This window comes from Garra rufa, chromosome 8 (genome assembly GCF_049309525.1).
Source record: "Garra rufa chromosome 8, GarRuf1.0, whole genome shotgun sequence".
Taxonomy (NCBI): Eukaryota; Metazoa; Chordata; class Actinopteri; order Cypriniformes; family Cyprinidae; genus Garra; species Garra rufa.
Window position 1 is genome coordinate 29,693,465 of NC_133368.1, and position 15,602 is coordinate 29,709,066.

Here is a 15,602-nt window from a genome sequence, read left to right on the forward strand (position 1 = left end):
GTCTCTCAACTTTCTCTTCACAATATCCCACAGATTCTCTATGGGGTTCAGGTCAGGAGAGTTGGCAGGCCAATTGAGCACAGTAATACCATGGTCAGTAAACCATTTACCAGTGGTTTTGGCACTGTGAGCAGGTGCCAGGTCGTGCTGAAAAATGAAATCTTCATCTCCATAAAGCTTTTCAGCAGATGGAAGCATGAAGTGCTCCAAAATCTCCTGATAGCTAGCTGCATTGACCCTGCCCTTGATAAAACACAGTGGACCAACACCAGCAGCTGACATGGCACCCCAGACCATCACTGACTGTGGGTACTTGACACTGGACTTCAGGCATTTTGGCATTTCCCTCTCCCCAGTCTTCCTCCAGACTCTGGCACCTTGATTTCCGAATGACATGCAAAATTTGCTTTCATCTGAAAAAAGTACTTTGGACCACTGTGTTTTATCAAGGGCAGGGTCAATGCAGCTAGCTATCAGGAGATTTTGGAGTACTTCATGTTTCCATCTGCTGAAAAGCTTTATGGAGATGAAGATTTCATTTTTCAGCACGACCTGGCACCTGCTCACAGTGACCATTATTATTATTAGTATTACTGTGCTCAATTGGCCTGCCAACTCTCCTGACCTGAACCCCATAGAGAATCTGTGGGATATTGTGAAGAGAAAGTTGAAAGACGCAAGACCCAACACTCTGGATGAGCTTAAGGCCGCTATCGAAGCATCCTGGGCCTCCATAACACCTCAGCAGTGCCACAGGCTGATTGCCTCCATGCCACGCCGCATTGAAGCAGTCATTTCTGCAAAAGGATTCCCGACCAAGTATTGAGTGCATAACTGAACATAATTATTTGAAGGTTGACTTTTTTTGTATTAAAAACACTTTTCTTTTATTGGTCGGATGAAATATGCTAATTTTTTGAGATAGGAATTTTGGGTTTTCATGAGCTGTATGCCAAAATCATCAATATTAAAACAATAAAAGGCTAGAACTACTTTCAAATGTGTGTAATGCATCTAAAATATATGAAAGTCTAATGTTTATCAGTACATTACAGAAAATAATGAACTTTATCAAAATATGCAAATTTTTTGAAAAGGACCTGTATTTCGGATATGCATTTCCATGAAGCAAATGAACATGGTGCTAGCAAAAGGCGCTAACACCACTAATTTCGCAAAGCACCTGAAAGACACCCAGATCTATATAAAGAAATTCGAGAGGTTGGTAACTGTTCTCATTTGAACTATTACTGAATCATTAAATAAGATTGCCTATTATTGTTGCTGATATGAGTGTTGTCCCGTTTTTTTACCGTAGTTCGTTAATATAATCAGATTGAGGAATCTTAGACAAGTAAATACTTTAACTGCAGTCAAATGTAAATTAACTGCGCTTATTTAACTTTATTTAAAACAAATCATTACTTAAATTCTGCAATTTGTCTTAACGTCTATCCAGTGAGCAAGTGAGCATTGTTTTCGCGTGTGATGCGCGCATGTTTGCCTCCATGGATCGGTGATTATGAATCCGGCATTAAAATCTGTTCATCAGATAATGTTAATCTATTAACCAGCATTTATGCCCGAGCAATGCATTTGTTACAGTATATTTTAATGTTTGATAACCGTAGGTAATAAAAATACAACGGATCATGTTAGCTTTGGTCCAATAAAAAATATTAACAGATAGAACTTTGCATTTTAATTAGTTCATGTATTAGTAAATGATAGTTTAAATTAGCTTTTAACTAAGATTAATAAATGTTTTGGAAGTATTTTTCATTGTTTATTCATGTAACTAATGTTAACAAATATCTTTTACCATTAACTTAAGTTCTAAGATTAGTTAAGATAGTTCAGTTAATTTTAAAAGTGTGGTCTAAAAAGAAAAAAAAAGTTTACGACCTACACTACCAGTTGTATTTGAACAGCAAAGAAAGTATGAAGCAAACTCAAATGAAGCTAAGAAGCTGAACAGGGCTGTAGCAGGGTACATATGCTTATACCTCATTGTCATGTTCTAGACTTATTATGTTTTATATTTATCTTTAATTTAAAAAGAATAATATTGTGGCAGTTTTTTTCTCTGTGGTATCAAAAATAGTATTGAATATCGATATTTTTCAAGGTATCGTATCGAAGTTAGAAATTCCAGTATCGTGACAACACATTTTTTCTCCAATTAAGCAAACTTTATTCCATGACATTTAGTTTTATATGTGTACAGATTTTCAGAACTGTGCTGGACAGCCATGTGCTGTTTAGCATCTTTGAGCTGGGCCCAAAAGTATCTAAAGTTGTCATTACCGAAACATTTCGTCATTGTTTTGGTAGTGACTAAAAGGAACACATAATCCTTTATTTGGGAAAAATTTGCATGACTGTATTAAAATGTTATTTTAGTCGTTTTTTAATATGTGAGTTACAATTCTGTTTTGGTTTCTACCAAGACATTATTGTCACTACCGCAAAATGTGCAGTCACGACGGAAACATGGGATAATTTGTCAAAAATAAAGTATATTAAATTAGCAACTAAGATGTTGTGATGGTTTTTGCTTTAGTGTATATTCAAACTAATGAATCCTTAAAGGAGTAGTTCACTTTCAGAACAAAAATTTACAGATAATGTTCTCACCCCCTTGTCATTCAAGATGTTCATGTCTTTCTTTCTTCAGTCATAAAGAAATGATGTTTTTTGAGGAAAACATTTTAGGATTTCTCTCCATAAAGTGGACTTCTATGGTGCCCCCGAGTTTGAACTTCCAAAATGCAGCTTAAATTCAGCTTCAAAGGGCTCTAAATGATCCCAGCCAAGGAAGTAGGGTCTTATCTAGTGAAATGATTGGTTATTTTCTAAAAACATCTACAATTTATATACTTTTTAATCTCTACACAGAGTACACACAGAGCTAGACAAGACAAGCATTTGAGGTTAAAAAGTATATAAATTGTAATTTTTTTTTTTAGAAAATATGTACAAAATACAACAAATCTCATTAATCGCACTTGAAATATTGTTAAAATTGTAATTATTGATTTACTTCTGAAAACTTTTTACTAAAATAGCAAAGAATATATTTACAATGTAACCCTTCTTAATAAATAATTTATTACATTTTAGGTAGTGGCAAATTATGGGAGAGGACAAATATTCCAAAACTTTCTGAAAATACAATATGAGAATTAACTGCACAATTAGCCTTTTTCACACTTCCGTGTTTCTGGCTTCCGGATTGGCGCTTGCAGGGTAAAAGTTTTTCCGGTGACAGCAGCGGCCATACTTAACAATAGTAAGTTCGGGAATCAAAGTCTATTTTTATAAAATAGATACGATGATACTACGATTTATACCGGTGTTTATACCTCTAAAAATAACAAACATTTCTTCAAAAACTTTGTGTCAACTTCTGGTCATCACAAATACTATGTTTATTTAATTCTGAATGTTGGCACTTATAATACCGTACAGTTTTGAGTTTTGCCGTTCTGTCTATTTGGTGCTGGCTGTGCATTATGACTCTCCACATTATTTTTTTTTTCGCGATTAATATTGTTATTATTATTATTAAAGTAATATTGTATTTTTTACTTGCTCTCCTTTGCATTATTAATATGATGGTGTAAATGTATGTTGTATAATGTGCCTAGGGATATACATAATAAAATAATAAAATAAAATAATAAAAACTAAACAAGAGATAACTCCGATTAATGGCTTTATTACTATTGGATCGGGATTATGTTGTTGTATTGAGTTTATGCATCAACCGGACTCAGAATCGTTTAATTTATTCTTGGGAAAATGTGCATTTGGATATAAATGCTGTCATAATTTACCATGATGTAGTGATTTGAGGGAAATGACCCTCAAATATAGCGGTGATGGAGAACAGAAACTATAGCTGGCGCTATGTTGCGCATATTATTTTGACGAGTCAGGGGTCAATATAAATTACAAACAAGTAAGATGTTTGTTCTTTGTTGATTATATAACAACAACTTGGAAAACAGACAAAACAGAAAAGGTAAGAAGCATTATTTGAGACAAGAGCATATTAATATAATAAGCGCAGACCTGTAGCGGAACTAACTTTACCCTGCGCTGACGTAATTTCCGATTTTTGTGAAAAAGGCTAATTACTAGAAATGTGTATCTTGGATATTATGCAATTTGCATCCATACAAAATTTGTGGAAATAGACACATTTTTTCAAGATGTTTCCAACTCTGACTTCACACCAATTCTGTAGAATGGCCCATATACGTTTTTGCCAAGTAGTTTTACTCATAAATAAACAGGACTTGAGAAATATCATATAAATTATGCATACTGAAATGAGATAAAGACATCATGCATATCAGTTTACTAGAAAGAAAATGATTCTAAATGGAGTGAGTTGTTCCAAATGGGTGCAGCCATCTTGATATCACACAACCAACTCTGTCATACAATTGACTGTTGAGTTCAAAAACATCATAAATGAGTACGTATTGTGAATTTTATCTTCCAAACAAATAAAAAACCTTCCAGGTTTTGTAGCCATGACTTTCAGATAATTGTCTATACAAAACTGAATTTTAAATATACACCTACCCAGAGAAATATAGTCAGAAAAACATGTGACAGCTAGCCCCAGTTTCTCATACAGATCATTATCTGAACTAAATAGCTGACAGTGTCTGAAATAGTCTTCAATGTCACTTTATCTTTCAGGAATCATTCTAATATCCTGATTTGGTGCCTTTGTTATTATCAGTGCTGAAAACAGTTGTGCTGATAAATATTTAAAAAAAATAGTGATAGTTGTTTTCAGAATAGAAAGTTCACATAAACCTTGCTGAATAAAAGTATTAATAAGAAAGATTCAGTGAAAACTACTTTCAGTTTCTCATACTGAATCTTATCTGAAATAGCTGACAGTATTTTCTGTGCATAAAACTTTGGAAGTGTGAGGTTTGTGTGGGCGGAGTAAAGCTAGGGGAAACATTGAGACTAGAGTTATGTGTGTGTGTGTGTGTGTGTGTGTGTGTGTGTGTGTGTGTGTGTGTGTGTGTGTGTGTGTGTGTGTGTGTGTGTGTGTGTGGATAGGGCTGTTGTTTTTGCTCCGGGGGTCTGAATATTGTCCAGCAAGGATTACGTAACAACAGCGCAAGCTGAGTTTCATTCGGTGTGTAAACGCGTGACAGGCGGCGCAAGCAGCTGCAATGCAATGTGATCCAATCTCTCTCTCTCTCTCTCTCTCTCTCTCTCTCTCTCTCTCACTATCTCCACCTCTAAAGATTTAACAAGCAGCTCTTTTGCACAGTTTTCAAGCAAAACATTTCACCAAATGAAATTTAAGTTTCAAGTGACAAAACTTGACAAAATTTGGACACTTTGTTTGTCAAACTTCACAGGATCATGCAAATATCATCAAATTATGTTGATTGTTCCACATCCAGCATAGACGGTAGTTTCCATAACACTAATCAAGAGTTCCATGCTGTTATCTTGCATAGAATCTGAGCTCTGTGGAGTGCTTGATCATTTCTGGATGTTTTTCAGGGGACGGCTGTGGACACACAGTACTGGGTGTGGGCAGTGGGAGCCTGGCGTCTCTGGGGTACCCTCTGTCCTATCCCTCGAACTCTGTGTGCGAATGGGAGATCAGCGTGACCACTGGAAACACAATCCTTGTGCGCATTGCGGATCTTGACATAGACACAAGCAACTGCCAGGTGTCTTACCTGCGACTCTATAATGGCCATGGACCAGGGCGAATGGAAATTGGTGAGAAACACTTCTGAACTCGATGTACATTTGTTGTTGTTGTTTTTTTCTAGTCTTCAGTCACATTTGTACTTTCAATATAAAGTTAGATACTACTTTAAGTTGGGAAAAATGTTATAAAAGTTCCATGGCCCCATTTACACCTGACCTGATGAAAATTCTGTCATTAATTACTCACCCTCCTGTCGTTTAAAACCCGTGAGACCTTTGTTCATCTTCAAAACACAAACTAAGATATTTTTGAGGAAATCTGAGAGCTTTCTGACCCTGCATAGACGGCAACTAAAACATTCAAGGCCTAGAATGGTAGTACTATTTGTGCACAGAGAAAACTTTTTTTGCATGTCCTTACTATGTTTCTGGGATTTGATAATGTTGCGTTAGTCGCATTGCTGTCTATGCAGGGTCTGAAAGCTCTTGGATTTCCTCAAAAATATCTTAATTTGTGTTCTGAAGATGGACGAAGGTCTTACGGTTTTGGAATAATACAATTTGATGTCCCAAAGTTGCCAAAAACTATGGTTAAAATCACTATGAAATACTGCAGTGTTTAATTGAATGAAATATCTTCATTGTTTTTTATATCTTTATTAAGCAATTCATACTGGTATTTACCTTAATGTTAAAATAACATAAATGAATGTTTACTTGTATATATGTCACAATGAGAAGACAAGATGTTTGCAATTTCTGTTTTATGCTGACTATAATACCAGGAGTAAACAGGGTCAATGTAATGACAGCAGAACCACTCACTAATGTACAGAGTGCTGATGAATAAATGGAAAATAACTGAAAATTATTTCCATTTCTCATTCCGCAGTGAAGTTTTGTGGAGGGAGAGAATGGAGAGACGCTGTCATCCAGTCGGAGGGGCATCAGGTCACAGTGCAGTTCATGAGTGGACCACACAACAACGGCCGTGGCCTTTTCCTCTCCTACGCCAAAAGTCAGCACACAGGTAAGCAGTCACGAAGCATTTCCTTTTATTATCACAGTGAAAACTAGGGTTGTTCCGATTCCGATACTAGTAAAAAAAAATCTAGCATCGGAATCGGCGAGTACTTGAACCCACGTACCGATCCGATACCATTTTCTTAAGATGTTATTCCCGCTAGCAAATCAGAAGCCAGTTCTTCTTCGCGGCTCAGAATGCAAACAGTGTTGCCACAAGCAACCACTGTTTAGAGCAGCGAAGAAGAAATACAAATGTGCTAGCAGTTTGTCCGCTAAAACGGCGGCATGTCTCATATGTAGGGCTTTATGATTTCTGCGATGCTGAAAACACGGACGGAATCGCGGAATCCAGTCAAAATGGAACTTACAGTTTAACGCGGAACGTCACGGAATTTGTCAAAGTTTGATGCATTAATCAAAGGTAGTTCATTACACTTAAATCAAATCGTGATATGGACTAATATTAAGCCAAAAACCGACTGTTTAAATATGAATTAATGCGTGGTTCTGTGTTAATGAATTGTACAGGCGCGTGGTTTGTTTACTCCTTGTACTGAAGCGCGCGGGACACTTGCGGTAATATTAAAGGGCTCCAGACTGTGACCAATTTTTCTGCCAGTGTTACTAATTTTCGTGAGCGGTCACACTGGCGCGACCACCGCGTTGTTCAACTCATAAGCTCTGCCATTTCTGTCTCAGATGAGAAACATAAAATGGCACGCGAAACGAAAGTGAAACTAACACGACACGTATGAGCTGCTCAGCGCTGACCGTTTATCAGCTTGGACTGCAATGCAAACAAACTTGCACAAACCCCGAACAGCTTTATTCGGGAGCCAACGTTGATTTTGCAACACTGTTACGGCTGCGAGATCTAGTGAGGAGCATTTGAAAATGCCACACAATGAATAAGGTTGCTGCGAGATCTAGTGAGAATCTTTCAAATTCTGGCCAAACTTCTCTGTTATAAACAGGGCTGATGTACGTCAGAAAACCAGATTAGTAATACTAACTATATGAAAAAATATTACTGTCAAATGTATGTCATATAATAAAAATACTCTAGTTCACTGTATATATCACTGTATATTTGTTTCATTAAGGAATAAGTCTGAAGCACACAATAAAATAATTTATTAGTATTATATACAGCTGTATATACAATTACACACCCAGGTATCGGATTAGTACTCGGTATCGGCCGATACCCCGAGCCCAGGTATCGGAATCGGTATCGGGAAGGAAAAAAGGGTATCGGAACATCTCTAGTGAAAACAGCTGTTTTTTGGGTGAAAAACTGTGATGATTTTTCTTTCATGAATAGAAAGTTCAATAGGGCAGCATTTAATTAAAATAGAGATATTTTGTAACATTATAAATGTCTTTACTGTCTCTTTTGATGAATTTAATGCATCCTTGCTGAATGAAAGTATTCATTTTCTTAAAAATAACTTTGAAACGGAAGTGTACTTACTGTTTTGTATGTGTGAAAGCTTGTGTTCATATGAATTAGTGTTGAAGCAGGCTTGGATGTGTCTCAAGATGCTTAAAGGAGCTGCTATGGCAACTGTGTGTGTGTTTTTCTTCGGATGAGACTAAGGAACGTCATGTGAAACTGATTAGAAAGATTATTTCAGGAGTATGTTTCTGACTATTGGGGTGTTAGGGGTTTTCCTGGTTCCAGGGTGCGTCCACATCCACAGCTTATGAATGACAGGCAGTTAATTTAACAGATGACTCAATAATTAAAAGTCATTTAAAATGAGAGGAAATTTTGCAATGGCTGTTGGTTCTTGTGTCATACAGTACAAAGATGACATGCATGAGATGAAAAAGATGAAATGCATATAAGCAATTTGATTTCTCCCACTTTCTTGCAAATGTTAATGTTTTCATGTAGGAAAGTGGATGTTGCTAGGTGGTTGCTTATTATATAGTTGCCATATCCATATTTTGGTCCCTAGTTGTAGCTTGGGCAACTTCTATACAACAATTTCTATAGAGGTTACATTGCAAGCCAGATTGCTTAGAAAGTCAAGTCTAGTCAAGCTTATTTATATAGCCTTTATACAAAACAGATTGCTTCCAAGCAGAAACAATCAGGGCGGCCATTTCAAAAATAACTTCTAGAAGTCAATCAGCAATAGGGTCATTCCATGTCAACTCAACCAGAGGTCCCCAGCTCAAATTTTTGATTTTGCACATATTTTTTTCTGAAGAAATATAAACATGTATAGTGATGAATCATGAAAGCCAAAATATTAAATGTCATAGATGATTATTTAATGAGCAGTCCACTATTTTATAGAGGGGGTCAAAATGGCAAATTTTCACTTTAGATTTAAAGCCAATTACAATGGGGTAAAAATTACTTCAGAAAGATGGCAGCATCATAATGTTATTTTTACACAGAGATTGATAGTTATATTAGTAAAATCTGTTGACTTTAACAATCTTTGTTAGCCTGGGTGTCCCCATGCTGCCTTCCGCGCAGCGCGATTTTATTCACGCTGGAAGGTAGCATGGAAACCATGGACCAAATTTTCACCTCAGATAGGGAACCAATCACAGAACGGGGAGGGAGCAGCAAGACGATGACGCCTTCTCACCGAAGCAGTTTGTTTATAACTATGGATCCAGCAAGGCAGCAAGTTAACATTCGATGCAGCCGTTCACATGTCGCGCCTAAAAACGCGTGGAAAACGCTAGGCGCGTCGCTTTCTCCTTTCCAAACCGCTCTGTAGCTTGCGCATGGAAAACGCGAGCGCGTCGCAACCGCGTCGCTTCCATTATGCGCGCGCATACCGCCCGTCTACATTTGAAATAACGAACTTTAGCTCGCAAAAGACGCGACATATGAACGGCCCCTTAGATAGTGTTCTAAGTAGTTTAGAACGCAAGTTTATTTTGAAAAAAAGAGCAACTTTTGGCGTTAAACCCAAGGGGCAACCTCCCGCTCTCTCTATTGAAACCAACACGGAAGTGTCTTAAAATGCAATTCATCGACTGGCCGCTAGAGACTGGCTGCAAAAGAGAGTCAGTCCCATTGACTCCCCATGTTAAAATGCCCAACTTTACAGCAGAAAAAAGTATGTTTACAGCCTGGTTCAAAAAATGGTTTTGGTCTATATAGCTAGTTTTGCCCTTCATGTCAACTGTGAGGGGGGTGAATTTTTTTATAACTCATCCATTTAAGTTATATTAAGCCTTAAAGTTCAGCATAATTAAGGGCGTGGCCATTTGAGTGACAGGGGGATTGCCGCTGCTGTCACCACTGTCGCGCTAGGCGGGCGTGGTTTCAGCAACCAGCTCCACCCACGTCCCGCCTTTTTGCCCATTTTTGATTATCCGGGAGTGACGTGCGGTGACGCGATTCCAAGATGGCAACGGCCGAATCCCGCCCACAACAGGCTTCAAAATAGCGCTTCAGAATCCTACGGGTGACGTCACGGACACTACGTCCATATTTTTTACAGTCTATGGTTAAACCATCGCTCTGTATACGTCATCCGGTATGATTGAAACGATTGGCTATGAGCTACGCACAGGCGCATTTGATAGACATTCGTAGCGCCCAATAAACGGCTCTGGGCATTCGTAAACCACGCCTCAAACACGAGAAAATGAACATGTGGTTCCCAGACCACGAATCATGACGAAGTCATAACGTGGTCTGGCGTTAGCCAGGCTAAATCTTTGTTGCATTAAATGCCAATGGTGATCATTCAAAAATGGGCAAACAGCACTTTTCAAGGTTTCACTCCAAAGTTTGCATGTCTGTAACTCAGTAAGTATTTAAGATATCTTAATGTCCTTTTAGATATTGGCTCTAAACAAACTTGTCTTTTAGTATCTTCATTTTTAAGGCTCTGTGTAATTCAGTTCCAGAGATGTTGGAATTCCAAAATGGCTCCAGGAGTAAAATGTTAAATTGTACACATTTTCAGTGGTCAAAAACCAAATGTGGGTCAATTTGCAAAAAAAAAAAAAAATACTTCTTTTAAAAAGGAATGTCTGAAGGAGAAAAGTATCTCATTTCCTTCTGTCAAGACAACTGTAATAAACATACCTATCTGAGTGCCATAAATATTTTTTTGCATGCCTACCCAAGTACTAAATAAATTAACTAATCCCATTGAATAATATTTAATTAATATTTAATAACCCCATTTTTATGGTCACCATTGGCACATATTGTAACAGATTGCTTAAGTCAACAGATTTTATTAATAAAATAAAAAAAACTACCAATCTTTGTGTAGAAATAACATTATGATGGTGCCATCTTTCTGAAGTCATTTTATACCTCCTGAAATTTGGCTCTGAATCTCAGGTGAAAATTGCCATTTTAACACCCCGGTACAAAATAGTGGATTACTCAGTAAATATTCATCCGTGACATTTAATATTTAGCTTTCATCAGTAATGTTTATCTTTCTTCAGAAAAAATATCAGCTAAATCAATTTGAAATTTGGTTGATTTGACACGGAATGCAATAGCACAGTAATAGCAGTAATAGCACACCTGAGCTAAATACACTGCATGATTAAAAATTATTATCCATGTCCATAGCATAAACGTGGCATTGTTAAATACCTAGAGATGCCTGAACTATACAGTTTTGACACTTATGAATGCATACTGTGTGTTCATGGCATGCAAAATTACCACAAATACAAGGTTACAGCTTGTAAAAAGGGCTTACATCCTCGTGGAACATGCCATTACAACTTGTAAACTTGAATTTTCTGAAAGGTGTGACTTGTACCACCTGACCGCTGTAACAACATGCGGTAACACTCAAAAGTGTCTTTAACAGTAAAATGTAGTTAAGCAGTTATTTTGTATTATTTATATTTAATCTTTCTTGTTCAATGTCTTAAAGGGATAATTTACCCATATATGGGTCATTAATTACACACTCTCATTTCGTTCCAAACTTGTAAGACCTTCTATCATCTTCAAAACACAAATTAAGATATTTTATTTGAAATCCAAGAGCTTTCTGAGCCTGCATAGACAGCAATGCAACTGACACGAACAAGGACTAGAAAAGTTCTAAGGACATCGTTAAAATTGTACATGTGCCCAAAGCATAAGAAAAAGTGTTAGTTATTTTTGTAATAATGTGGAATGCTGCAGGAAAGTTTCAAACCGCAGTGTAAGCACATTTGTGAAGGTGCTCTGTACAGCATGGCACATCCTGAGCTTCCAAATCTTTGGAATCACAGCTGTGCACTTCTGTTTGATGTGTCTTAACAATGACATTTGCCCCTTGACCTCTGAAGCTGTCTGAGGTCAGGAGTTCACACTGCCATGTGGGAGCTACACCTGTTTACCCCAGCACTCAGAGACTGTGTGTGTGTGAGAGAGAGATCATATTTCCCATGAGTCAGGAAAGAGACAGATGAGTCCATGCTGTGGGTGTGAGTAATGGGTACAATAACACCACAAAATACCTTGAACCTGAAATGCGCACACACAGTCATACACATTCCAGCATTGTGGCAGGAAGTTTTGCACGAGCGAGCACCACTCATATGTTCTTCGGGAAAAGTAACGGATGTTAATCTAGTTGGTATTGATCGGTTCATTCAGATGGAGGCTTTTATCCACAAAAATGAAACACAATACACCAGTTTGTAACCAGTGATAGTGCACACATAACACACACACACATACTGTGCATGCCTGCGTATTATCTTAGTGTGGAAGGATGACATTAATCAATAGTGTCACCATGGCAACCATCTGATGTGCTGCTTTATCTGACCGAGGTAAATATATTTCAAGAGGGTTCAAAGAAAATATCTCTCTCTTTTCTCATCCTTCAGACCTCATCACCTGTCTGGAAAAAGGAGAGCACTTCAGTGAAGCGGAGTTTAGGTACCTACGTTTATAGCCGTCTGCGGTGTGTGTTCATGTTATTTCATATGTGTGTGTCTGTAGCTCATTTTCCCGTCCTGCATTTGCAGTAAATTCTGTCCTGCTGGATGCCTGACTGATTTCGGAGAGGTTTCGGGAACCATACCGCATGGATACAGAGATGTAAGTATGCCACTGTTGAGTGCATGTTTGAGTAAAGGGTTAGTTTAGCCAAAAATGAACACTCTGTCATTATTCACTCGCCCTCATGTTGTTCCAAACTTGTATGACTTATTTAAAGAATGCAAAAGGAGACATTACTAATGTGTTTAGCCCAAGGTATTCTTTGGTTTACCCGAATGCTAGTGTATACGTACATCTGAACACATGCTGCATCACGATACCCATCCTAAAACGAATTCAAAATTAGAAAAAAGGAGACCTATTTTGCAATATGTAACAGAAGTCTCAGGTGTTCCCAGAATGTGTCTGCAAAGTTTCACCTCAAATACACCACAGATCACTTATTACATCATTTTGAAAATGCCTAGTTTGACTGGAAGCAGAAACACACTGCAAGACTCTTAAAATGCAAATGAGCTGCTGCTTCCCACCCCCTTTTGCAGAATAGAGCTGTCTTTACAGCTTGTGACTCAGATACTCTTGATAAAAAAACATCTGTTTGGTTTTAATGATCACGTCTATTGTGCTGAAATCATGCGTTTTAAACCATATTAGTTTAAACTTAATATATAGGGTTTCTGAACGCTTATATCCAAAGCACGCGTAGAAAGCGGCTGTTGTAAACAGTCCTATTGTGCTTAAACTGTCAAATACACAAGTTTATGCTAAAAACACACAAGTTACAAAAACATCTGGTAATGTCTTTGAAGGTAAACATATGGGAAAGAAATCGCATGTTTATATTAGATCTGTGTGGCAACGTGTAAACGTGCAGATTAAGGGGCGGTAATATTATAACAGGGTTCCCGCGGGGTCTTAAAAAGTCTTAAAAAAATCTAAAATTTAAAAATCACAATTTTAGGCCTTAAAAAGTCTTAAATTTACTGTTCTAGGTCTTAAATAATTTTACACAGGTCTTATTTTTCCGATGTCCATGTAACGCTACATCTAATTCTCATTTAAATTCTCTTTTTGTTGTTTCCATGGTGTTGTAGTTCTTTATTTCACTATTCCAAATATAATTTGCTGTATTTAAACTACAAATGAGACAAACATGCAATAGCCAATCAGCTTTCTGTTATTGGCGCGAGTCTCTCTCGGATTGTACCGCAGAAGTAAAATGGATTTAACTTTTTAGCTATGAGGAAGTGCAAGTTTAGCGATACTTAGCTTGAAAAAAAAATGAATATAGGGCTTGGCTAAGGCCAGTTGCTAACAACTTTAGATTTTTTTTTCTCTGTGGAAGTTAACGTACTGCGTCTTCAGACAGAATCGCAGTAGCAGAATACAGGTCAAACTACCCTTTTCTGTATATAATGTTATCAATAATAATAATGAATATAGGTCGAGCTAGCTGACCGCCAGCCTTCAAGATACTTTTAAAATGTTTTTTTTTTCTTGCCCGACCGAACAAACCGCCTGATTAAAACTGAAGTGACAAAAACAACTAGCGAAGCATCGAAAGGCAAGAAAGATTCCTATTTTAATACATTCAACGTAAACACAAATTGATAATGGATAGTGTATTTCTGGTCTATTTGTGAGAAACACACTGAGGTAAAAATTTAAAATGTATAGTTTATTTATAACATGATATAGTTCAGTAATTTACCAAGTGAGCTTTTTGCTGAAAATTCTCACAATTACAAATGTTACATTAATTTTAGCTCAATAAACAAGTAGTTAGTCAAGTAGTTACTTACATATTAGACAAAATATTTCCACTGTTTTGTTCTGTTTCACCAACGGAAATAGTTCCAAACAAGGATCGCATTTTTTTTTACATCAGATATTTCTAGTGGTACTTTTATGGGGATATTTTGTGTTGAATACTATCTGCTGATATGAAAAGTTCACTGTATATCGTAGTAATAAATTGAATTTATGACAGCCATGAAATTTTGTTTACTTTTTACATTAAACACATTAAATATTACATATATGCATGTAATATAATATCTATTTCCATTACAGGTTTCGGTCTTAAATTTCATATAAGGTGGTATTAAAAAGGTCTTAAAAAGTCTTAAATTTCACTTGTTCATATCTGCAGAAACCCTGTATAAGATCTCTTTTCTATGCCACGGAGGGAGTGAAATCTGAGTGGCTTGTTTTTTCACATGCTTGCAGAAAAATGTTACCCTGGAAATCCAGAGGTCTCGCGAGAGCACAATTTGAATTGTCTCTGCAAGACACTCTGGCATCGAGCAATGATGCACGTTACTGCATTACGTAAGCAGTTCTGGGAACCAATCAAATCGGTGTATCTGATGTAGGCAGGCCAGAGGCAAGCTAAGCTTATGACGACAGCGTTGCGACGTCCGAAAATTATCATTTAGTAAGATGGCTACAGATGTGGCTTTGGCCGCTACAATGAACGAGTTAGACTTGGCTTTTCATATAAAAGAGGAACAGAAAACTGCGCTCGAATCGTTCCTTTGCAAGAAGGATGTTTTTGGTGTTTTGCTGACTGGATACGGTAAGAGTTTAATCTATCAGTTAGCTCCGCTGTGTGTGTATTGTTGTGATTGGTTGTGGCGTTATCCAATTGCGTACAGTGAGAGTTTCAAATGCGTGCTTGGTGCCGCCCCTCGAGTTAGGCCCTTTTCATTGCTCGATGCCAGACCCTTAATCTTAATAGATTAGGGTCTGGATTTTTTCCAGGCTAGAAAAATGTTTTACCAAAACAAAGTTACTGGGTTGTCCTTTTTCACGTTTTCTGGGTTGGTAGATGCACTGGGGACTCAATTATAGCACTTAAACACAGAAAAAAATCTGATTTTCATTATATGTCACCTTCAATGTATCTCAAATCGTAGTATGT

The 15,602-nt window shown here is 37.2% G+C and overlaps 1 protein-coding gene across 1 annotated transcript in view; it reads left to right on the forward strand.

The window, feature by feature from the left end:
- The first annotated feature begins 5,403 nt into the window (after positions 1-5,403).
- dcbld2 (discoidin, CUB and LCCL domain containing 2) overlaps positions 5,404-15,602 on the forward strand; it is a 32,445-nt gene continuing 22,246 nt past the window's right edge. The window contains exons 1-5 of the mRNA XM_073845069.1: positions 5,404-5,452; positions 5,548-5,772; positions 6,596-6,733; positions 12,565-12,616; positions 12,706-12,778. Coding sequence (XP_073701170.1) covers positions 5,404-5,452; positions 5,548-5,772; positions 6,596-6,733; positions 12,565-12,616; positions 12,706-12,778 — 537 coding nt within the window. The remainder of the gene's footprint in view (positions 5,453-5,547; positions 5,773-6,595; positions 6,734-12,564; positions 12,617-12,705; positions 12,779-15,602) is intronic.